The sequence below is a fragment of the Oryctolagus cuniculus genome, chromosome 2 (assembly GCF_051225735.1).
Source record: "Oryctolagus cuniculus isolate XC-2025 breed Fujian yellow rabbit chromosome 2, ASM5122573v1, whole genome shotgun sequence".
Classification (NCBI taxonomy): domain Eukaryota; kingdom Metazoa; phylum Chordata; class Mammalia; order Lagomorpha; family Leporidae; genus Oryctolagus; species Oryctolagus cuniculus.
Genome location: NC_142868.1, coordinates 105,338,777 through 105,363,595, shown reverse-complemented (window position 1 = coordinate 105,363,595; position 24,819 = coordinate 105,338,777). Strand labels below are relative to the sequence as shown.

The 24,819-nt window shown below is 43.4% G+C and overlaps 1 protein-coding gene across 6 annotated transcripts in view; it reads left to right on the top strand.

Annotated features, from left to right (window-relative positions):
• Positions 1-23,377, top strand: part of GCC2 (GRIP and coiled-coil domain containing 2) — a 55,905-nt gene extending 32,528 nt beyond the window's left edge. For 2 of the 6 annotated variants that reach the window (XM_051834681.3, XM_051834687.3), the window contains 5 exons: positions 2,526-2,743; positions 4,194-4,388; positions 6,114-6,253; positions 13,661-13,862; positions 23,171-23,376. In XM_051834681.3, coding sequence (XP_051690641.2) covers positions 2,526-2,743; positions 4,194-4,388; positions 6,114-6,253; positions 13,661-13,862; positions 23,171-23,256 — 841 coding nt within the window. In that variant the 3' untranslated portion in view covers positions 23,257-23,376. Of the gene's footprint in view, positions 1-2,525; positions 2,748-4,193; positions 4,389-6,113; positions 6,254-13,660; positions 13,863-20,520; positions 21,913-23,170 lie in introns of those variants that run through there. The other 4 variants (XM_070068690.2, XM_051834683.3, XR_011386423.2 and 1 more) reach the window with 3 other exon arrangements.
• Positions 23,378-24,819: the final 1,442 nt, after the last annotated feature.

The following is a 24,819-nucleotide window of genomic DNA, read 5'->3' as shown; positions in this document are numbered from 1 at the left end:
CTGCAATGCAGGCATCCAGTATGAGTGCTGGTTCAGGTTCTGGCTGTTCCACATCCCAATCATTTCCCTGCTGTGGCCTGGGAAAGTAGCAGAAGATGGCCCAAGTGCTTGGGCCCCTGCACCCACGTGGGAGACCTGGATGGAGTTTTGGGCCCCTGGCTTCAGCCTGGCCCAGCCTCAGCTCTTGCAGCCATTTGGAGAGTGAACTAACAGATGAAAGATGTCTGTCTCTCTCTCTCTCTCTCTCTACCAATGCCTTTCAAATAAATAAGTAAATCTTAAAGGAAAAAACTTCCAATCAAGGTGCCAAATTACAAGCATTTTTCTTCGTTTCTAGAGGAAAACATTCAAGCACCTGCTGCTAGCTTAAAAGAATATGCAGTTCATCTTTGCAACTCTGTCTTCAACTTGTCATATTCTGTTAATCCTTTCAACACTTTAGACATTAGGAGTATTGGCATAATAAATAGGCTATTGTGAACAAGAGATGTTGAACTCCTGCAACTAAGAACTTGGTGCTAATGTTCCTTTTATCTTACACTGAGGAAACGAATTCTTCATTGAGCATCTTTCATCAAGGGTGTTAGGATACCACAGGTCTGCTTAGAATACATATTTTACAGTATCCTAACCTGAAAAGTGAGAACACTTGGACTTTCTTGGCTTACACAGCTGTGTTTAACAGTATAATTTGTATCCTAATCACATAAACCGACAGTTGAAGAGAAGATCTACCAGTTTTCTAACTACATATCTCACCAGGATTTACCAAGATTGTTATATATAACAATGATGCATAATTGATGTTTATATCAGATTTCTTGCACTTTATTAAATTTTTTTAAATTGTTGCGTTTCATCTACTTGAAAAGCAGAGCGACAGAGATCTTCCATCTGCTAGTTCATTCCCCAAATGCCCGCAAAGGCCAGGGCTGGGCCAACTCGAAGCCAGGAGCCAGGAACTCTGTCCTGATTTCCCACATGGGTAGTAGAGACCCAAGTACTTGAGCCATCATCTGGTGCCTTCCAGGGTGCTCATTAGATAGAAGTTGATGGGAGTCGGAGGAAGAAGTTGATCCTGGGCACTCCAGTGTGTAATGCTGATATCTCAAGTGGCTGCTTAACCACTGAACCAAACACCAGTCCCAAGCGGCTGCGAGTCATCCCCTCTTCAGAAATATTGATAATTAATAGTATCGTTACCATCTGTGCCCTAATTTGAAGAGATGGCTTTTTCTTCATATGCTATGCCTTTTGAAACGTTAATATCTGCATTACTCAAAGAACCCAGCTAATACAAACACCCCAGGAACAACTGGGATGGAAGAGTGAACTTCCCTCAGAACAGTCATTCTGATTCCAGATGGCAGGGGCGGGGGATGTGGGGGTTCAGACATCTCACTTTTAAGTAGTTAAACTGGTAAGTGTCACTGATACCACCTGGAAACCAGAATAGAAGCATTACCCTAACTCTAAGATGTAACTTTTATCTTGTTTAGAAAATTGTGACTGTCAGTGGTTCTTCCTTTACTGTCTTGCTGGATATTGAACAAAATGCTTGCAGACAAATAGACATACACTAACCTTCTCTGACTTGTTAATCAATGTAAACTTGTCAATTCAGATAACCTTTTCTAAAAACATATGGTGTCTTTATTGCATTTCTCTCTCTACCCACTAAATTCTATTTTAAACATTATGTACTGGGTAGAAAAAATACCTCCAGAACCTTGGGAAGTTACACTCCGGTTAACAGTGTTTATTTAACCCTGAAATTAGAGTTTTATGCTACTGGGAGTTGAAAGTGAGTTAAAGCAGACTTAAACTTTCTTCACTAACTGTGTTTATGGTTATTTACATTTTTATCAGGAAGTACTTCTGTATCCCTCATGTAAAAAGGAAATGTTTTTTTTTTTTTACCAAAACCAAACATACAAAACATTAAAACTGCATTAAAAGTAGTGGCTCCCAAACTGTGTGTCCTCCCAGGGTCTCCACTAATGGGAAGTTGGCATTGGGCCAGAGCTGGGAGTTGAACTAGGCACTCTGATGTGGAATGCAGGCTTCTTTACTGCTGGGCTAAACTCTTGCTCCAATTTTAAGGCTTTCTTTTTGAGTGAAAGTATTCTTTATCACGTTTTCTGAGTGATAGAAAAAAGGTAATCTTATATTTATATGAACCACTACCAAGATGACATGAAGAAGTGGAGTGGTTAACATTCTATTTTATACTCCGATTGTGACCATGTTTTCTGTTGAACCGTACAACACAGGTTTTCAGCTGAGGTTCCTTATCTGAGCTGTAGAACACAAAATGGTTTGAACTGAAAGGCACCCTGTGTCATTTCTCCCCAGGTGGTTGCTAGTGGCGTAGCTAGTACACTATAGATGCCCAGGGGAGAAGTTGATTGATAGCATTCAGTAGATTCCTGAGGGCTAATTTGCTTGCAGAACCCCGTTGGGAAGGCTGAATCAGCATATGGAGTTGCAAGCTGTTTTGAAACAGAGTCTGTCTCCCTTTTCAGGTTGTGTTCCATACAATCCGAGAATATGACAATGAAATCCGAACACACGCAGATGGTGAGTCAGCTGACGTCCCAGAACGAGGCCCTTCGCAGCAGCTTCCGAGAGCAAGTGCGACATCTGCAGGAAGAGCACAGAAAAACAGTGGAGACGTTGCAGCAGCAGCTCTCCAAGGTGGAAGCCCAGCTCTTCCAGCTTAAGAGTGAGCCGACCACAAGAAGTATGTATGTACCCACGGAGCTGTCAGTGCTCCCTCAAATACATCCCTCACCCGTCCACGAGAAAGTTGGAAATGGACATGGGGACAGCTGATGTCAGTTCTGTGAATAATGAATTTGGAACTTACTTACCAGAAGGATATTTGAACCCTAATGTAACCTCACAGAGTCTGATTTTCATGTGCTCATTACCCTCCATGTATTTCTCTGACCTAAACATACTCTGTCAGTCTCATAACATGTGAACCAGTCCTAATATTCATTAGATCTGCTTGATGTTCCCCATAGTGAGTCATCAGATACATTTATTTTTTAATTAGAAATATTAGAAATAGAACAAAGGGCTTAGAAACACTCAAGCAATACCAAACTTGAATTACTTGGCCAAAACAGTCTTACCTATCAGATTTCTAACTTTTCGCAATTTTAGTTCAGCCATACGCTGTATCTTCCATTCTAGTTCCAAGAGGAGGCGGGAAAGTGTCAACCATGGTGCTGTACTTCAGTAGAAAGTTGATGATATTTTGTTTTCTTGTGGAAAATGTTGTTGGAGTATTGACAGCCTCAGTCACTTGTCAGGGTCAAAGCCCAACTTCAGGAGGATTTTAACACATGCCAGGAGTCAACAGAGGACGTGGTCAGCCAGGAAGAAACAGCTCGCTTGAGAAACTGTAATCTAGGAATTCTGCAGCAAATGTCAGAAACCCAGGAAGATGATTCAGAAAGGGCAGCCCAGAGGCAACTTCATGGAACAGAAAATAAGTGAAAATCGAAGCTTAGAAATCCAGGTTAGAATTTAATCAGGTTTCTCTGAACTTCAGGTGTCTTAGGGTCAGTGAAGTAACATATTTGAAACATGTAAACTTTACAGATCTGTGCGAGTAATCATTATCAGCCAAACAGACAAGCTTGCCCAAGAAACATGATCCACTAGTTCCCAGCCATGGATTCTGGCCTTTGTTGACTGAATGCTGTATATGGGAGTGGGAGCAGGCATGTTAGGGACCAGCAGGTGTGAAGATGGGAGAACCACGGAGGGTAACCTCTGCTGGGCAGATGTCAGCGAGTGTGCAGTATCAGTAAGATGCCATGGTCGGAAATGCCTAATCCACAACACGGAATCTAGTTTTAGAATTTCAACAGTATGACCTACTAACCTGTGTTCATAAAAATAAGCAATTAAGAGCTTCATGCCAGTAATGTCTGCTTAACTTAACTGTGTAGCAACTAATTTATGACTTCTGAAATGACTGAAATGTTTAAAAGTTCAGTGAAAGAATTTTAGGACCATTTACCAATTCCTTCTTCATAGACCATTTTCTTGTGTTCTAGTTATTTAATTTCCCTGTATCATTTGGCATCCCCCGGATCGTTGTCATTGTATCCTTTTTAAAGATGAATCCAGCAATGTTGAACAATCTCACACTTACCCTTTAAAAAAATTTTTAATAGGCCCAGCTTCTTCCCACCAGTCTTTGAAGAATCTTCGAGAAAGGAGAAACACAGATCTCCCGCTCCTAGATATGCACACCGTGACGCGGGAAGAGGGAGAAGGAATGGAGACAACGGATACCGAGTCTGTGTCTTCCGCTGGCACGTACACCCAGTCTCTAGAGCAGCTGCTTAATTCTCCTGAAACCAAACTTGGTATGTTGCTCTGTCTAAACATGTTCTTCTTAGTTAACTTTGCTAGATTTTTTAAAAGGGAATTGCGGCCAATGCCGCAGTTCAATAGGCTAATCCTCCACCTTGCGGCGCCGGCACACCAGGTTCTTGTCCCAGTCGGGGCGCCGGATTCTGTCCCAGTTGCCCGTCTTCCAGGCCAGCTCTCTGCTGTGGCCAGGGAGTGCAGTGGAGGATGGCCCAAGTGCTTGGGCCCTGCACCCGCATGGGAGACCAGGAGAAGCACCTGGCTCCTGCCTTCGGATCAGCGCAGTGCGCCAGCCGTGGCAGCCATTGGAAGGTGAACCAACGGCAAAGGAAGACCTTTCTCTCTGTCTCTCTGTCTCTCACTGTCCACTCTGCCTGTCAAAAAAAAAAAAAAAAAGGAATTGCCATTATTTTTTGAGATTTATTGAAAGGTAGATGACAGAAGGGAGAGTCAGAAAGAGATCTTCATCTACTGTTGTCACTCCCCAAATGGCTGCTGCGGCGTAGGCTAGACCAGGCCACTGTGAGGAACCTGGAAGTCTATCTGGGTCTCCCATGTGGGTGGCAGGGCCCCAGGTACTTAAACCATCTTCTGCTTTTCCAGCCACATTAGCAGAAAGCTGGCTTTGAAGCGGAGTAGCCAAGACTCAAACAGTGCTCCAATATGGGATGTCGGTGGCTTAACCCACTGAGCCACAATGCCAGACCCACTTTGCTAGCTTTTCTAAAATTTGTATTTATTTATTTAATTTGAAAAGTAGAAAAAGAGAGCTGTCATCTGCTGGTTCCCTCCCTCGAATGCCCACAGCAGCCAGGACTGAGCCAGCCAAAGCCTTGAGCTGAGAATTCAGTTTGAAGTCTCCTGTGTAGGTGGCAGGGACCCAACTTGAACATCACCTGCTCCCTCCCAGGGTGTACATTAGCAGGAAGCTGGAATTAGGCACAAAGTCAGAACTCAAACCCAGCCACTGCAACATGAGATATGTAGTGTGTCTTAAACGCTACACAAAATGATCCATCCTTATGTTATTGTGTTTTATAGCTAGTTTTACTGTAAGTTGTATGTGCCGGTGTTTGGCACAGTGGTTAAGATGCCACTTGGATTGCTCGCATCCCATATCAGAGTGTCTGCGTTCAGATTCTGGCTCTGCTTCTAGTTCTAGCTTCAATAAATGCACACAGTGGGAGGCAGCAGATGGCATACCTGAATTGAGCTCCTGCCTTTGGCTTGGCCCAGCCCCACCCGGCTGTTGCATTTGGGAAGTGAACCCAGGGATGGAAGATATTGCCTCTCCCTCTGTTTCCCTCTCCCTCTCCAACAAATCAAAAGCAAGTTTTTTAAAAAAATTTATATATTGATATCTGCCCTTCCTCAATGAAGATTCTTGTAAAGGTCTGTGATTTAAGCATCCCTCATTTGTAAGTGAAACGACTGTGTTTTCAGAACATTAATAGAAGGGAGGGGGCTACATAATGAAACTAATAAAATTATCTAAAAACAGAAACCTGACGGATTTCAGCGTTGGGACTCTTGAGGCTTATAATCAATTAAGTTACATATATTACAGCAGAGATTCTTATTATGTTCAAAATGTAATCTTTCACTTGAGCTAAGTTTAATAGATGAATGTATAATGAACAGAGTAAGGTATTTATATTCAGGTGTTTTTCTTATTGAAACTCTGATTTTTGAAAATTAATTCATGGAACAACATCTTGCAGAGCCTCCTTTGTGGCATGCGGAATTTACCAGAGAAGAATTGGTTCAGAAGCTCAGCTCCACTACAAAGAGTGCAGATCACTTAAACGGCCTGCTTCGGGAAACGGAGGCAACGAATGCAGTTCTTATGGAACAAATCAAGGTAAGGTCAAAACACAGCCCCAGGAAAATATGCTGCTTCAGTTTGGTTTTTGGACCCTCTGCACCTAAACAAAATTAAATTAATATTTCACATACATCCATAGTGTCTTGATTCTTTACATTAGATTCCTGACAGATGTTAATTGCTTTTATATCTGCTATGTAATGACTTTTAATTTCTACTCTAAGTAAAATAATAGATTTAGAAATTGGGGAGATGTTCACAGGTAGTTAATGTACATACTCTTAAACCTGAATAGACACAGTTCCTTAAATTCTAAAGTTAAATAATGGACTCTTAGAAATCAAAGTCAGTCATCTGGGAGCAGGCAGTTAGCCTCGTGGTCAGACCCCACTTAAAAGACCAATATTGGCTCAGGGTTGCAGCCCTTCTCCCGGGCTTCTATGCCACTCCGAGGCTAGGGTGCTGCTGTTCATTTGTGATGCCTGTCTGAGATTCCTCAACCGTACCCAGCTCAGCAAGTGTCCACTGAGAGTGGCCTTCAGCTGCATGTTCTGTTGTCTCACAGACGAAATCGATTTCATGATCACCACTTTGTTAGCATCTGTAGGACCTGCCTCTCCCACCTAGTACCAGTGCTACTTTCAGAGCTCTGGAGTCAGCAGTGGCTAGGAGTCCATGTGACCATCCTGCTGTGACGCCAACTTCAGCTCCTGACGTGGGTGTTGGCTGCAAGTCTGTGTCATAGGCCCACCTGGTAGCACCAGCAGGACCTGCTCCCAACGCCTGAGAAAAGAGACAACTGGGGACCTGCATTTCAGGAATTGCAGCAACCACACTGAGCCACAGGAGCACCCCAGATCCTATTTCTGCTACTATTAACCATAGAAAATAAAGGTATTGGGAGGTTATGCTACAGAGTCCAACGGGAATTAAAAGCCAAAGTGTTCTACCAAACACATTTTCAAGAAGCCTTCAGTCAACAAAATCCTTCCTCTAAAAGTGATAGAAACAGCTGATTCCCCAGATGTGCAAAAACAAGCATAGAAACACAAGAAATACAAATAAGCAAGGCAATATGGTGCTCCAGAAGTACACAGTAATGGGTTAGTGTCAGGCCATGAAGAAAGAGATGGATGAAATGCCTGAGAAAGAATTCACAACTGTGTAAGGTTACTCAGAGACAAAAGAGAATACATAGTGTATGACATGAATGAGAAGTTCACCAGAGAGATATTAAAAAAGAACCAGGGGAAAAGTCAATGAGTCAATCAACAACAAAATACCATGCTGTGGCGTAGTGGTAAGCTGTTGTTTGCAGTAACACATCCTTTGAATTCTGGTTCAAGTCCCAGCTGCTCCACTTCCAACCCACCTCTCTGCTCATACACTGGGAAAGCAGAGGAGGATGACCCAAGTACTTGGGCCCTTGCCACCCATTTGGAGGATCCAGAAGGGAGTTCAATCTGCTGGCTTCAGCCTGGCCCAGCCTCAGCCATTACAGCCATGTGGGGAGTGTGCCACCAGATGGAAGGAAATCTCTCTCTCTCTCTGTCCCCCTCAGTCTCTCTGTTACTCTGCCTTTCAAATAAGAGCAAGGGTAGCTATATCTGTATCAGACAAAGCAGACTTTTAAGACAAAAACTATTAAAACAGAATTACTATATAATGATCAAGGGATCAATTCATCAAGAAGATATGACTTAGAAATGTAAATGCATCTAATGCTAGAGCACACAATTGTATGAAAAAAGTTAATAAATTAAATAGAGACATAAGCTCCAGTATAGCAATTCACACCCCATTTTCATTAATGGGCAGATCAACCAGACCAAAAAATCAACAAAGAAGAGAATTTATCTATACTATAGACCAAATGGACCTAATAGAAATTTATAGAACATTCTATCCCAGAGCTGCAGAATATATACTTTGTTCACCAGCACATGGAACATTCTCCAAGATAGAGCATATACTAGACCATAAAATAAGTCTTTGCAAATTAATAAAAAAAAAAACTGAAATCTTATATCTTCTCCAATGACATGGGAATAAAACTGGAAGTTACCAACAAAAGAAACTAGCAGTTATACAAATATATGGACTGAAGAACATCCTCCTGAATGAACAGTTGGTCATTGAAGAAATCAAAAGAGAAATTTAAAAATTCCTTGAAGCTAAAGAAAATGGAAATACAGGATACCAAAATTTATAAGATATTGCAGAAGCAGTATTAAAGGTTTATGGCACAGTAGGCTAAGCCTCTACCTGCTGCACTGGCATCCCTTTTGGGCACCAGTTCATGTCCCAGCTGCTCCTCTTCCAATCCAGCTCTCTGCTATAGCCAGGAAAAGCAGTGGAAGATGGCCCAAGTGCTTGGGCCCCCCTGCACCTGCATGGGAGACCTTGAAGAGGCTTCTGGCTCCTGGCTTCGGATGGGCCCACCTCCAGCCATTAGAGCCATTGGGGAGTGGACCAGCGGATGGAAGATCTTTCTCTCTGTCTCTCCCTCTCTCTGTAACTCTGCCTCTCAATTAAGTAAATAAATATTTTTTTAAGTTTATCTCAATAGGTGTCTACATCAAAAAATCAAATAAATAATCCAACAGTGTATCTCAGGGACCTAGAAAAGCAAGAGCAAATCAAAAACTAGTAGAACTAGTAGGAAGAAAGAAAAATTAAGTAAACAATAAAAATTTTTTAAAGTACAAAACATTAATGAATTGAGCTGCTTTTTTAAAAAATGTAAACAAAATTGATAAACTTAGCAAGACTAACCAAAAAATAAGACTCAAATCAATGAAAACAACAAAAAAAAAGATGTTAAAACGGATCCCATGGAAATACAAATAGTCAGGAACTGTTATGTACAACTATATGCCAACAAATTGAGAAACTTAGAAGAAAAATTTCCAGAAACATAATAACCAAAATTGAATCACAAAGAAAACCTGAACAGATCAATAATCAAGAATGAGATTGAATCAATGATAGTATCCCAAAACAGAAAAGTCCAGATGGCTTCTGCTGAATTCTACCAAATGTTAGAGGAAGAAGTAACACTAACTCTTCTCAAACTATTCCAGACAATTGAAAGGGAGGGAAGCCTTCCAAACTCATGCTATAAAGTCATCATTCCCTTAATTCCAAAACTAGACAAAGATATAACAAAAAAGAGGACGATAGACCAATTTCTCTGATAAAAATAGATGCTAAAATACCCAATAAAATGCTAGCAAATTGAATCCAACAGCACATCAGAAAGGTCATCAACCCTAACCAAATAGAATTTTTCCCAGAGGTGCAAGCATGACTCAGTATACACAGATCAGTAAACATGCTACATCACATTCACAAAATATTGAAACATAAAGTATCTTTCCTGACCATAATGGAATAAAGAGCTAGAAATAGCAACAAAAGAAATTCTAGAAATTATAGAATAAAATTTGCATGAAGGATAAAAATCATAATTATTTCAATAGATGCAAAGAAGGCATTTGATAAAATGCAACATCCTTTCATGATAAAAATTAGGTATGGAAGGAACATAACATAGTAAAGGCTATATGTGACAAACCCCAGACAATATCATGTTGAATGAGTAAAAGCTCTAAAGCAGTTTCCACTAATATCTGGAACCAGACAAAGAAGCCTACTCTAGCCACTCTTATTATAATTCTGGACGTTTTAGCCAGGGCCATTAGACAAGATAAAGAAGGAAAAGGTATTCAGATCAGAAAAGGAGGAAGTCCAATTATCCCTATTTCAGAAATAAGGGAAACAAGACTCCACCAAGAGACTATTAGAACTGATAAGGGAATTCAGCAAAGGTAACAGGTGACAAAATCAGTGACACTTTAATATACCAACAGTGGTCTACTGGATAAGAAATTATAATCCCATTCACAATAGCTACAAAAATGAAAATACCTTGGGATAAATTTAACCAAGGATGTGGAAGACCTCTACAATGAAAATTACAAAACTGAAACAAATAGAAGACACAAAAACAAAGTGGGAAAATCTCCCATGGTCATGAATTAGAAGAATGAATATTATCAAAGGGTTCATACTGTCCAAAGCAATGTACAGATTCAGCACAAATCCCATCAGTACCAATAACATTCTTTACAAAACTAGAAAAAAGCAGTTCTAAAACTCAAAAACACAAAGGACCCCATGTTAACCAAAGCAACTTTGAAAAAACAAAGCCAGAAATATCACAATACCAGATTTCAAAACATGCTACAGTGATATGATATCCAAAACAGCATGGTACTAGCATTAAAAAAAAAATACATAGACCAATGAAATAGAGAAGGAACTTAAATATATTCATGCATTTACAACTAACTAATCTTTAACAGATGTGTTTACAAAATTCCTTGGAGAAAGGATATTATGTTCAATAAATGGTCTTGGGAAAATTGGGTTTCCACACACAGAAGTTTGAAACAACACCCTTACCTTACACCCTAATCAAAAATCAACTCAAAATTGGTCACGGATCTAAATGTAAGACCCCGGGGCCAGACCTGTAGTGCCAGCATGCCTTATGGGTGCTGGTTTGAATCCCAGCTGCTCCACTTCTGATCCAGCTCTCTAGTATGGCCTGGGAAAGCAGTAGAAGATGGCCCAAGTCCTTGGGCCCCTGCACCCATGTGGGAGACCTGGAAGAGGCTCCTGGCTCCTGGCTCCTGGCTTCAGATCAGCACAGCTCTGGCCATTGCAGCCAATTAGGGAGTGAACTAGTGGATGGAGGACCTCTCTCTCTCTCTTCCTCACCTTCTTTCTCTGTGTAACTCTTTCAAGTAAAATAAATAAATCTTATTTTTTAAAAAAAATGTCTATTATCGAAAAGCTGAAAAAATAAATGCTGGTGAGGATGTGGAGAAAATGCATTATTGGTGGGAATGCAAATTTGTACAACCATTATGGACAACAGAATGGAGATTCCTCAGAAACCTAAAAAGAGATTTACCATATGACCCAGTTATCCCACTTTTGGGAATATGTTCAAAGGAAATGAAGTTAGCATAAGAGATACCTGCAAGCTCATGTTTATTGTAGCCCATTTCACATTAGCAAGAAGCAGCCTAGAAGTCCATCAGCTGATAACTGAATATAGAAAATGATAGTATATATACATGATAGAATATGATTCAGCCATTAAAAAAAAAGAATGAAGTCCTGACATTTACCGCAAAATGAATGGAAATAAGAGATCATTTTACTAAGTGAAATAACCTAGACATAGACAAATTGCACCTCTTCTCATATGTACAAGTTAATATATAGAAAAACTATTTAAAAATGTGTGGATGCCATTTTTTTTAAAGTATATCTCTTCACAGTTATATCCTCTGTATGTTACTACATCCATCTTACTTTGATCCTTGTCATGAATTCTGTATTATATTAATTTCCTAGTTTAGCAAAAATATTATGCATGTATATAATTACAAAGTTTTTAAAAAGTGAATTTATGCAGAGAGGTGATAAAAGAGACACATCACATTTTAAGTACTTGGGTTCTATAGCCGGTTCCACTCCTGACTTAGGCTTCCTGCTTCTGGCTTCCTTCCTCCATGCTGGGAGGCAGCAGTGACGGCTCAACCGAGTTACCACCACCCACGTGGGAGTCCTCAGTTGAGTTCCCAACTCCTGCCTTTGGCCGTGCCCAGTCCCCACTACTGTGGGCATCTCCAGAGTGAACCAGTAGACTGCAACGTATGTGCTCTCTCCCCTCTCAGTCTTTAAAAATAAATCATTCGGCTGTTGTTTATGGCTCTGAAGTACGTAACCCAGATTGTAGGTGGAGGTAGCGAAGTGACCTAGCAAGATTTTCCTATTTAAAGTCAGCACCAGAAATATCCAGGAGTGTTGCAGAACAGTTGAAGAGACGCAAAGGAGGTATTTCTTTCCTTTTTTTTTTTTTTTTTTTAAGATATATTTGTTTTGAAACAATGAGAGAGAGAGACAGAGGGATTGATCTTCTATCCACCGGTTCATTCCCCAGATGGCCACAATGGCTAATACTGGGCCAGGGCAAAGCCAGGCTAGGTCTCCCATGTGGATGGCAGGAGATCAGAAACTTGGGCCATGTTTCACTGCTTTTTCCAGGCCATTAGCAAGGAGCTGGATCAGAAGTGAACAGCCAGGACTTGAACTGGTGCCCATATGGGACGCCAGTATCACAGGTAGCAGCTGCACTCGCTGTGCCACAGCGCCATCCCTTCAAAGGAGATGTTTCTACCCTCACTCACTGATGAGTCACCTCTCAGAGTCGAGTCATGTGCTTGAACAGTTCTCATGCTCCATGCCCCAGGCTTTACATATCTTAGACCCAGGGAGCACTCGATGAGAGAAAAACTGAAACCAGTAGTGGTGGAACAACATTCACATCCATCTCGAAAGTGTGTGTCTGTGCTCCTGCATTTTGGTGCCCAGAAAACATCAGCTTTCCTTTCCGAGGAGCTTTTTCAGTGCTGGTTCACTCCACATTTACAGTACATTGTACACACCGTGAATTCCCACCACTAAAGCTTCAGTGTGCATCCCCATAAAGTAACATAGTTCTCCAGTGGAAACGTTACCAAGTCTAACAAGTCACTCACTAGGACTTAGTGAAAGGTTGTATTTCCACAGTTACAGTCTCTGACATGATTTCTTAGATCTTACTTTTTTTTTTTTTTTTTAATGACCCTATACTTCAGGAGGGAGCTGACTGACTTTCCTGGACTAATCTAAAAAAGATTAAATGTTAACAGTATAACAAAATTGACTGCTCTGCTGTTCAACCTGGGAATCCTCGAAGACTTCAACAGCAGCATTGTGTGTGTGTGTGTGTGTGTGTGTGTGTGTGTGAGATTGATTGATTGACTGTTCCTGAATGCTCACTGTATTCTGGAACTAGACTTCTATTTGGATTTAGTGCTGTTCACTGTGGACGTGGTAACAGCCTGAGGCTGTAGGAGCGGGGCAGGTGGCAGCAATTCCTGTCTTCTCACCTATTGTCAGACTTGCTCATCTGTTACCCAGAGCCCCGAGCCCGAGCCCTGCTGGCCTGGTTTCTGTAGAGCAGGGGGTGAAGGGAGTGTCACTGTACCGCCCTCTGGCTCCAGTTCATCCTCATGCTGACTTCCTGTCAGTTTACCAGCTTTCAACCCCTGTTTACTAACACCTTGTGCTTCCAAGGCAGAAGTTTACTGATTTTTCACTCGGTGGCCCTTGGCAGGCTGCTGCACTGAGTCACTTTGGCTTCTTCACCTGCTTGCATCATCTTGGAGTTTCTTGCTCTCTCTCAACCTGTTCTCTCCTGTAGCACCATTATTGTCATTTAGATGGCGGGGTTGGGGGCGGGGGGGGGGGCTTCAGGAAGAGAATAAAATGCATGTGTTCAGTCTGCCTCTTTTAACCAGAAACTCATTTCTCTCACACCAGCTTCTCAAAAGTGAAATAAGAAGATTGGAACGGAACCAGGAGAGAGAAAAGTCCGTGGCTAACCTGGAATACTTGAAGAATGTCTTGCTTCAGTTCATTTTCCTGAAACCAGGAAGTGAAAGAGAGAGGCTCCTTCCTGTTATAGACACAATGTTGCAACTCAGCCCTGAAGAAAAAGGAAAACTTGCTGTAATTGCTCAAGGTGGGTGAAAGGAGACCCTTACAGCTTCTGTTTTACACTCAGTCTTGGTTGAAAAACTGTCTGCAGGTGTGCTTATTATCTTTCTCATGATACTGTGACTTAAATAACTTAAATTTTGTTCATTTAGACTGCTTCCATCATAGGTATAACCTATGGCTAGATTTGAAAAGAGGGCTTTCTTTTTTTCTTTTTCTTTTCTTTTTTATTTTTCTTTTTTTTTTTTTTTCTTTTTGGAAAAGTAAAGAAACAGAAAGAGAGATGGAAAGAGAGCTTCCATCTGCTGATTCACTCCCCAATGATTGTAGCAGCCGGGGCTAAACCAGGCCAGAACCAGTAGCTCAAAACCTGGAACTCAGTGTGGGTCTCCCATGAGGTTGGCAGGGACCCAAGTACTTGAGCTATCGTCTGCTGCCTCTTGGGGTAAACATTAGCAGGAAATTGCATCAGAAGTGGAGGAGCCCCCAGTCTTCCATAGCAGTGACCTAACCACTGTTCCAAACACCTGCCCCCAAAAGCCAGCTTTTCAAAATTCTGGAGCAATTATAGTATAGCTATATAAAAGTTTAATAATCAGTAATGCAGTATAGTACTTAATTTGATCTTCTAGTTATTTGAAAATCAAATTTTTATCCTAGTGGTAAGATCTGGTGTGAGTGTGGTTTTGTAATACTTTTTTTCTTTTAACATGCCTTAGCTTGTTCCTCTTCTGCTTCTCCCTCTTCCCTACTCCTACCATCAAATAGTATAAGGACAGCAGAGTCCTGTGGCCCAACACTCAGTCCACATCCAACAGTCTGTCTTCCAGACACAGCTTCAGAGCTGTCTAGTGGTTAGAGTTTAGAATACTGTTTCAGAGCGATCTGTATAAAGTCCTTTAGAATGTATCACATGCAGTTAGTGATTTCACAATGCCTCTTCAGAATCAGTTGCATTTTTGGTGGAGTATTTAGATGTTTTTATTGTTGACATTTTCTAACATGAGAAAAATATAGACATCTCCCTTGTAGCTGTCAACCATCTCTTAATAGTTTTCAACCTATGGTCAGTTTTTTAGCAGGGTAGGAGAGAGCTAGAGATTTTAAAGAAAAACCCACACATCATATCATTTCCCTGTGAACACACCAGTGTGTCGTCTGTACCACTTCATGCTCATTGTTCCTGGGTAATCACAAAGTTCTTTATACAATATCCTAGGTAGGACATGTACATTGCATTAGATTGGTTGTGTTCACTTTGTTAGCTATAACAAGTCCATGTTCCTCTTTGAATATGCCATTTATTGAAAAAACCAACCATTTGTCCTGGACTTGGTACTTCAAGGTGGCATTGTGCTTACCCCAGTGTCCTATGCCAGGGAGTTAGATCTGATTAGATCCAGATGAAGTTGAGTAGAGCATGGGCAAAAACACATGATACTGTATCTTTATAAGACATTCTAAATAGGCCCCAAATGTCTAGATGCCCACTTTTGACCAATTTCCCTCTTTTACACGTCCCTCGATAAATTGACTTAAACTGATAGATCAGAATTCAGTGGGCATCAGAGTCTCCTGGTGCACTTAGTAAAACTCAGATTCTTGGACCATACCACAGTTTCTGACCCACGATTTTGCATTTTATGCAAAATTCCTTGAGGAATCCTGAACAAAAAGGGTCCATTAAAATTAATACTTAAAATTTTTGTAGGTGTTGATAGTTACTTTGAATATTTTCCTATAGTACATCTTTGTAGTGATGAAGGAGGTATATCCTTAGTACTAATAGTAAGCTCTGCTAATAGGGTACATTACTGTAGCCCAATAGCGTTTTTGTTACAAGATTCAAAATAAGAATCCATCATGAGGACCAGTGTTGTAACACAATGAGTTGAGCTGCCAACTGCAACATCAGCATCCTCTGTCAAAGCACAGGTTCAAGTCCTGTCTGCTCTGCTTCCAATCCAGCCCCCTGCTAGTGCTCTTAGGAAAGCAGAGGAAGAAGACCAAGTGCTTGGGCCCCTGGGGTCCCTGCCACCTACATGGGAAACCCGGATGGAGTTCCAGGCTCCTGACCCCAGCCTTGCCCAGCCCGGGGCATTGAGGCCATTTGCGGTGTAAACCAGTCGATGGAAGATAACTCTCTCTGTATAACTCTACCTCAAATAAACAAGTAAAAAATTTTAATATTTTATTTATTTATTCGAAAAGCAGTCACATAGATTGATCTTCCCTTCGCTGGTTCACTGTCCAAATGGCCACTCTGTAACTCTGCCTCTCAAATCTTTTAAATAAAATCTTTTAAGTTTTGATTTATTTATTTGAAAGAAACGCAAAGAGAGAAGGAAGGAAAGAGGAAGGAAGGAAGGAAGGAAGATAGGATCTTCCACCTGCTGGTTCACTCCCCCAGTGGCTAAGCACTTGGGCCATCTTCCGCTGTTTTCCCAGGTACATTAGCATGGAGCTCTATGGGAAGTCGAGTAGTTGGGACTCAAACTGGGAGTCATAGGAGATGCTGGCATTGCAGGTAGCAGCTTAACCCACTGCACCACAATGCCAGCCCCAGTTCCCCAACCTTGACAGGTGACATCAAATTCCTTGTAAATAACCATTAGGGATCCAACTGAAACCCTAACCAGGTGCCATGAGCTGCTTAGAGCGGTCTGTTACAGCCCTGTGTGAGTTGCAGCAGTAGTGTTCAAACAAGAGGTGTCAAGAAGTGAAGGCTGGTTCTCTGCTGATAGCACAGTTGCTAACTCTCCCTTTCCCCTGCTTGTGAGAGGTCAGCACAGGTCAGAGTGAGCGCTTCCTTTTCTGTCTGAGATAGAATTCATGGTAAGATGACTTTACTTGCTAGTAAGTTAGCCATATAATGCTTATCTCTGCAGTATTGCAATCTCGACTTAACTACTGTAGTGAAAGCTAGAAGTGACGTGTTTACATCACTTTATCATCAGACTAGATTACAATTTACAGAGCTGTATACTGTTACTTAGGACACAATGCTTGCATGAAAGTCAAATACGCTTTAGAAGTAAATGAGGGGCCGGCGCCGCGGCTCACTAGGCTAATCCTCCGCCTTGCGGCGCCAGCACACTGGGTTCTAGTCCCGGTCGGGAGCACCGGATTCTGTCCCAGTTGCCCCTCTTCCAGGCCAGCTCTCTGCTATGGCCAGGGAGTGCAGTGGAGGATGGCCCAAGTGCTTGGGTCCTGCACCCCATGGGAGACCAGGAGAAGCACCTGGCTCCTGCCATCGGATCAATGTGGTGCGCCAGTCGCAGCAGCCATTGGAGGGGGAACCAACGGCAAAGGAAGACCTTTCTCTCTCTCTCTCACTGTCCACTCTGCCTGTCAAAAAAAAAAAAAAAAAAAAAAGAAGAAGAAGAAGAAGTAAATGAGGAGGGAAAAGGCCAACATCGCCATAAGAAAATAGACTGAGACTGTCACGGGCGTTCTGACCATGTGCAGCCCCGCAGAGAGAGCATGCACACTCACACGCCTACTCTCAGTGTCTCAGTTGATTTGCAGAGGATGTGAACCGCATCCGTGGAGAACAGCCACTGCGTGCAGGCACCAGTGCACCTGTCTCAGTAAAGCCTCTCCCTGGTCCTTGTTATCTGCAGGGATGAAAGTGACAGGAACACTGGCCACACGGAGCAGGGTCCTGCTGTAACTTACCACACAGCTGAATATTTCTTGTATTACAAAGCATGCTTATAGTTTACCATTCATCCCAGATGAACACACAACAATCTGCTTTTCAGCTTCAGGAAGTGTTTCCAGTCTCTCATTATTTTTGAGAGCAAGGCTACCTTAAGACACATATCAGGGCCCAGTTGTCCATCCTTTAGCAGTATTTCTTGCTCAGCTTTCTTGAAGTTCTCCATGCAGACTGTGGGAGACAGATACTACAGTTTGGCTATTGATTTTGGTGTCCCCCAGAGGCCCATGTGTTAAATGCTTGGCCACAGGGTGGTGCTATTGGGAGAGGGTGGAGGCTTGATCCAGTATCTATAACCAGCTCTGGCCCTTTGGTCATTTGGGGAGTGAACCAGCAGATGGAAGACCTTTCTCCCTCTAGTTACTGACAGAGAGAGGGAGAGACAGAGCTGGGCCAACCCAAAGCCAGGAGCCAGGTGGTTCTTCCATGTTTCCCACACAAGTGCAGGGGCCTAGGTGCTTGGACCATCTTCCACTGCCTTCCCAGGCCATAAGCACAGAGCTGGATTGGAAAAGGAGCAGCCGAGGACTAGAACCAGAGCCCATATGAGATGCCAGCGCTGCAGGTGGAGGATTAACTTACTAGGCCACAGTGCCAGCCCCAAAATCTTAAAAAAAAAAAACTGACTAGTACAGAAAATTGGTATTTGACACCAGGAGTGCATGACTGTTAACTATAAACTATACCTAAAAATGTGGAGATATCTTTAGAATTGGTTAACCGGCAGATGTTGGTAGACTTTGGAGAATCAGGCTAGGAAAGCCTACGATACTGTTGAGTGGTGCGTTGTGGGGAGCAGCCCGGACTGGACTGAGTTACTGGAATTAAGACTTATTCTATGCATCTGCTCTCCCACAATATGGCGCTGGGAGAGAAGTAAACAGCTTCCGCACAGCTGCCTCCAGTTCAGCTAATAAACTGTAGGACTTGCTCCTGATTGGAGGAGAGCAGCGTACTCGGCGTGTGGGCAGCCGAGTTAGGATTGGCGGAGGAGGACTATAAAGGAGGAGAGAGACGGCATGCACGAGGAACATCTAAGGGGAACATCTAGCTGAAGGAGCACCTGTGCAGCCCCCGAGAAGAGCCGGCCGGCGGTGTGCCGCTCCCCTGCGGAAGTGGGGAATGTGGCCAGGGGGAACTGCCCTTCCACGGAGGTGGAAGGGATAGTAGCCAACCCGGGAAGAACCAGCAGCAAACCCGGGGAGGGCCGAGCAGACGAAAGAACAGCGCAGGGTCTAGTGTCGTTCCTCCACGAAGAGGGGGAGCGACAGTGCGTTAAGGGTGGTTCTAGCGAAAGTGCAGAAGACGGGGAAGCTAGGAAAGGACTAGGACGTCTTAGAGTTTGAGTAAGCAGTCGTCCCCAGAATGCTGATACCAGGACATGCAGGCAGCAGAGGGCGTGCTGATGCGACGTCGGGTGGAAATGAGGTTACTGGGGACCGGACTCGGCCATCCGTGTCACACCACAGTGTAGAACCTGGTGGCTGTGTCCTGAGATGTCGTGGGATACTGCACTTACAGCTGGTGGGCTGGTTGGTTGGACATGGCTTTCAGGGCAGCACTGCCCAGGCTACTGTTAGTATCTACAGTGAGAACCAGGAACAAAGAAGAGGATCAGAACAAAGAGTGGGAAATCTGAAGAAGGAGTTGTTTCAGAACAGGAAGGTGAGAGGGAGAAGCTGCTTGCTGAAGAGACTGGTGCAGGTAAAATGGAGTCATGGCTGATAGGCAAGCCACGGCTCAGGACCTGCACACCCCGTCTCCAACCTCCTGCTGATGCCTCCCGAGAGGCAGCAGATGAAGGCCCAAGTGCTTGAGTTCCTGCCACACAATAGGAGACCTGGATGGAGTTCCTGGCTCCCGGTTTTGGCCTGACCCAGCCCTGGTTATTATGGACATTTGGGGAGTGAACCAGTAGATGGAAGATTTCTGTGTGTGTGTGTGTGTGTGTCTCTCTCTCTCACACACACACACATGTTTTCAAATAAAATATTTTTTTTTTATTTTTTGCCAGACAGAATTAGAGAGTTACAGACAGAGAAAGACAGAGAGAAAGGTCTTCCTTCTGTTGGTTCACTCCGCTAATGGCCGCTAAGGCCAGTGCTGCGCCGATCCAAAGCCAGGAGCCAGGTGCTTCTCCTGGTCTCCCATGCGGGTGCAGGGACCCAAGCACTTGGGCCATCCTCCACTGCACTCCCTGGCCACAGCAGAGAGCTGGACTGGAAGAGGGGCAACCAGGACAGAATCCGGCACCCCAACCAGGACTAGAACCCAGGGTGCCGGCGCCGCAGGAGGAGGATTAGCCTATTGAGCCGTGGCGCCGGCCCTGTCTCTTGCTCTCTCTTTCACTCTGCCTTTCAACTACATAAATATCTAAAAAAATAAATAAACCTATCCATTAAATTGTTGTAACAAGGAAATCCAATATTATATCTTTAAAAAAGAATGATAGGGGCTGGTGCTGTGGCACAGTGGGTTAAAGCCCTAGCCTGAGGCACCCGCATCCCATATGGGCGCCAGTTCTAGTCCCAGCTGCTCCTCTTCCGATCCAGCTCTCTGCTATGGTCTGGGAGAGCAGTGGAAGATGGGCCAGGTCCTTGGGCCCCTGCATCCACGTGGGAGACCTGGAAGAGGCTCCTGGCTCCTGGGTTCGGATCAGCATAGCTCTGGCAGTTGCGGCCAATTGAGGAGTGAACCATCGGATGGAAGACCCCTCCCTCCCTCCCTCCCTCTCTCCCTCCCTCTCTCTCTCTCTCTCTCTCTCTCTTTCTCTGCCTCTCCTCTCTCTGTGTAACTCTGACTTTCAAATAAATAAACAAATCAATCTTTAAAAAATAATACTTGTCTAAATAATGGCACATATTCAGTGAAAAAGACATTGTTTGTTTGTACTGTACCGTGATACTAGAATATAGATTTCACATTGAATAAACTTAATACTTTTTTCTTTCACTTTCCAAAGGTGAGGAAGAAAATACTTCCCGTTCTTCTGGCTGGGCATCCTATCTGCACAGTTGGTCTGGACTTCGGTAGACTGATGGAAAGAAAATTATTTGCGAACCAAATAGAATCCATTGGGCAAAAATGGTTCACATATTTAACTGTCATTCTTTTGTCAGAAAGTGTATATAGGTTCACGTCCTCATATACCAGTACATATATGTGGAAAATGTGTTTCAAGAGCCTCGGCTTGAAGTACTGATACCAGTCCACTATCTGACACAACACAGCGGAGACCACAGTTCTGTGATCTCCCTACACAACTCCAGAAAGCAAACATGAAGACTGGGTTCCGCTCTGCCCCGGTACCTCGGGACTCCCCCATTTCTAGGCAGTACTGTGAATTTTGAAGCTTAACTAAATTTTAATACATCCCAACTGGAATTTAAGCTTTTTAAGTAGTGTTTCAAGGCTGTTCATTGCAGATAGGTTGTTATTGTAAATTGTTGAGAAAATTTGGGAAATAGAATGTGAAGGAAATTATATTTATCAAAGGATTATGAAGTAAACATGTTACAGTTAATTATTATGATGCTTAAGTTAAATTACAATGAGTTATTTACCCTACACTGTTCTCTTTCTGTCTAAAGTACTTAATCTCAGAACTCCCTATGCAGCTGTAACACTGAGTAGTCGGGACCACACCTCAGTAGGTGATTTCATGGTGTCTTCCCAGGCTCCTGACAGGGTACGCTGCTTGCAAGCCATGAGTCTGTTTTGGGAATACTCTGTATCCCCAAATAAAGCACCTCAGGACAGTGGCTGTCCTGCCCAGCGCTGAGAATGACGGGGCAGGTATTGCCAGGGTCCCGGCAGTGTCAGTCCCTAAACTTTCTGTCAGTGGGAATTCTAGGGAGACACCGTGGAGGTCAGTTCCTGGCAGTAACCCCAAATGGTGGTGTTACTTCCATTTGATACCTAAATGTATTTGACTAGATCTAAACTGTGTTCTTAAAATCAAATTTGAAAACTCTACTTTTAATATTTGTTAATAAATCACCACACAGTATGCTTTCTGAAGTTTTTAGTCTTCTAATTTATGCTCTAATTTTGAGACTTAGCAGAAGAACTGATTTTTTGTTTTACTTCAATTACACAAAAGAGCTTCAGTTTCCAAATTTGCTTAACTAGAATTTGCTGCTGACAGGTTGAGTTTCTTTAAGAAAATATCTCCTCTGTCTGTGCTCCTGTCCTAGAAGAGCAGACCTAACTAGTGAATGTATTAATAAAAAGGCATCTATTTCAAAGCTGACTTTAAAAGTTTAGTTTTTTTACTTTATAAACTGTGAATATGAGTATGCCAGCAGCATACAATGTAACTGTAATATTTAAATAAATTTCACTTCCTCTTTGAGCCTTTCGCAGTCTGTACAAACTTGTTTGAAAATACAGTCTCGAATTATGAATGTGATAGCAAATGCTTTTTTTGCAGGGTGAAAAATTACTACTTTGATTAGAAAAGGCACATTCTTTGATAGCTTCAGCCCTGAGGAAACGCAGTGATTAATTTAATATGCTTCACTGTGTGTTACATTCCAGTGGTTAGTCTTCATCAGACACTGTCTCCGCGGTTGTAAGCTGATTATGACTTGGAATTGCAGGCTCGTCCTAAACAATTAGGACCTGTCGGGTAGTCGGGTTAGCGCAGACTGACTTCAGCCTGTGCCTGTAGACCGTGGTGTCCTCTGTCTGACATCCTGCTTCAGCTGAGACTGGAAGCAACATAGGTAGGCATTGGCCTTCCACAAAATGGACCAAGATTCCCCCAGGCGCAGTTGCCTGCCGAAGATTCTGCCAGCTTAAGGGTGACCTCAGTTCACGGGATTTTCTCCGTGAGGGGCAGAAGCCACTAACTCCTCTTGGAGTTTGGCCTGTGAAATGGGGATGGACAAAGCAGAGGGAGGGAGAAGCAAAGGTACCAGAAGAAAAAGGGATGGAGCTGACCTGCGAACGCCACAGCCAGGCTGAGTAGTTCACAAGCAAGTGGTCACTGCTAGTGTATTGTTGTTTTCCCTCCTCGCGCCCTTTCTGACTTACTTTTCATCATTTCTAATTGCTCAGAGCTGCGTCTCTAATCCAGTGTCCTGACCATCGCAGTTCTCACTGAAACATTTTTATAAACATTTTTATGCTCAAAAACTATTTACCAGGATAAATTTATATCATCAAAATGCACTTTTTTATATTTTTATTTATTTTGAGAGGTAGAGTTACACAGAGAGGGAAAGACAGAAAGGTCTTCCATCACTCGTTCACTCCTCAAATGGCCACAACTGCTGGAGATGGGCGGATCGGAAGCCAGGAGCCAGGAGCTTCTTCCAGGTCTCCCACGCGGGTGCAGGGGCCCAAGGACTGGGGTCATCCTCTACCACTTTCACAGCAGAGAGCTGGATCAGACGAGGACCGGCCCAGAGTAGAACCATGTGCATGTGGAATGCCAACACCGCAAGGGGAGGCTTAGCCTGCTAGGTAGGCCACAGCACAGGCCCCCTCAAAATGCATTATTAAAGGAGACTGTAAGCGATCAGCTTCCGGTTCTGCTGAGAACAGCAGTGCAGGGATTTAGTGCTCATTGTTACGTAATTATTAATAGCACCCTCTTTCACTCTCAGAAGACTCCAGCTGTCAACACAGGAAATGCAAAGATGACAGAAGACTCAGGCAACGAAATCATCTGGAGTATATTCCCTCTACCTGAGCTTTGTCCAGCTTTGTCCACCTGAGCAGCCTGGCTAGGAATAGCAATGCCATAGATTCATCAGTAAAGAGAAGATTGTGATGGTATTTTTTTCTTTCTGGGTAATCAGTCATACAAACAATGGGATGAACAGAGCATCCATTTGTAATAGTTAAATGAGTTCACATGAATCCACCAGTCAGCTCAAAAAGTAAATACTGGGAGAGGATGGCCCAAGTGCTCCATGGGAGACCGGGAGAAAGCACCTGGCTCCTGGCTTCGGATCAGTGCAGCTCCAGCTGTTGTGGCCATTTGGGGGGTGAACCAACGGAAGGAAGACCTTTCTCTCTGCCTCTCTCACTGTCTAACTCCACCACTTCCACCACTTCCAACACTAGTGTCCCCTATCAGAGGGGCCAGTGTGAGACCTTGCTGTGCTGCTCTGCTTCTGATCTGACTTCCTGTAATGCAACTGGCATGACAGGAGAAGATGGTCAAAGTACTTGGAACCCTGCCGTGCGTGTGGGAGAGCAGGATGAAGTTCCTGACTCCTGACTTTAGCCTGGCCCCGCCCTGGCTGTTGTGGTCATTGTGGCCATCTGGGAAGTGAATCAGAGGCTGGAAGGTCTCTCTGTCTCTCTCTGTCACTTTGACTTTCAGATAAATACATACATACATACCAATGTGTTTGAAGTTCCCTGTATGCCTCTCATGTCTAAGCAGTATCCTGAATTTAGTGTTAATCATTCCTATGCATTTGTACTGTTTTGTTTGTTAGCCTTATAAAATTTAGAATATTACGGATTTTCTTCTTTTTTTTTTGGACAGGCAGAGTGGACAGTGAGAGAGAGAGACAAAGAGAAAGGTCTTCCTTTGCCATTGGTTCACCCTCCAAAGGCCGCCGCAGCAGGCGCACAGCGCCGATCCGATGGCAGGAGCCAGGTACTTATCCTGGTCTCCCATGGGGGGCAGGGCCCAAGCACTTGGGCCATCCTCCACTGCACTCCCTGGCCACAGCAGAGAGCTGGCCTGGAAGAGGGGCAACCGGGACAGAATCCGGCACCCTGACTGGGACTAGAACCCGGTGTGCCGGCGCCACAGGCGGAGGATTAGCCTAGTGAGCCACGGCGCCGGCCCGGATTTTCTTCTAACTTGGTTTCTAACTCAACATTTAATCCATATTGATGCACATAGCTGTAGTTCATTTATTTCACTGCCATATAGTATTAGATTTTATGACTATACCACAACTTATCCCATCTGTCAGTGAGCATTTGGGTTGTCTTCACTGTCTTATTCTGAGGGATGATGTTGCATGAACAGTATTCTACCTATTTTAAGATACTTAGTTACAAGAGTTGAGCATATATCTTAGTCAACATGCTGGAGTGTGCACATGCTCAACCCTACTAGGTCATGCCAGATGGGCTGGTTGCATCAGTGTGGTTTTTGAATACAGTGTTTGAGAATTCCTGTTGCCTTCATTCTCATCAACAACCAACGTCAGCCTTGGTAATTCTGACCAGGCTGATGGGTGGAGTCTTAACTGTGGTTTTAGTTTGTAATTTTCCTGTGGTTTTAAAT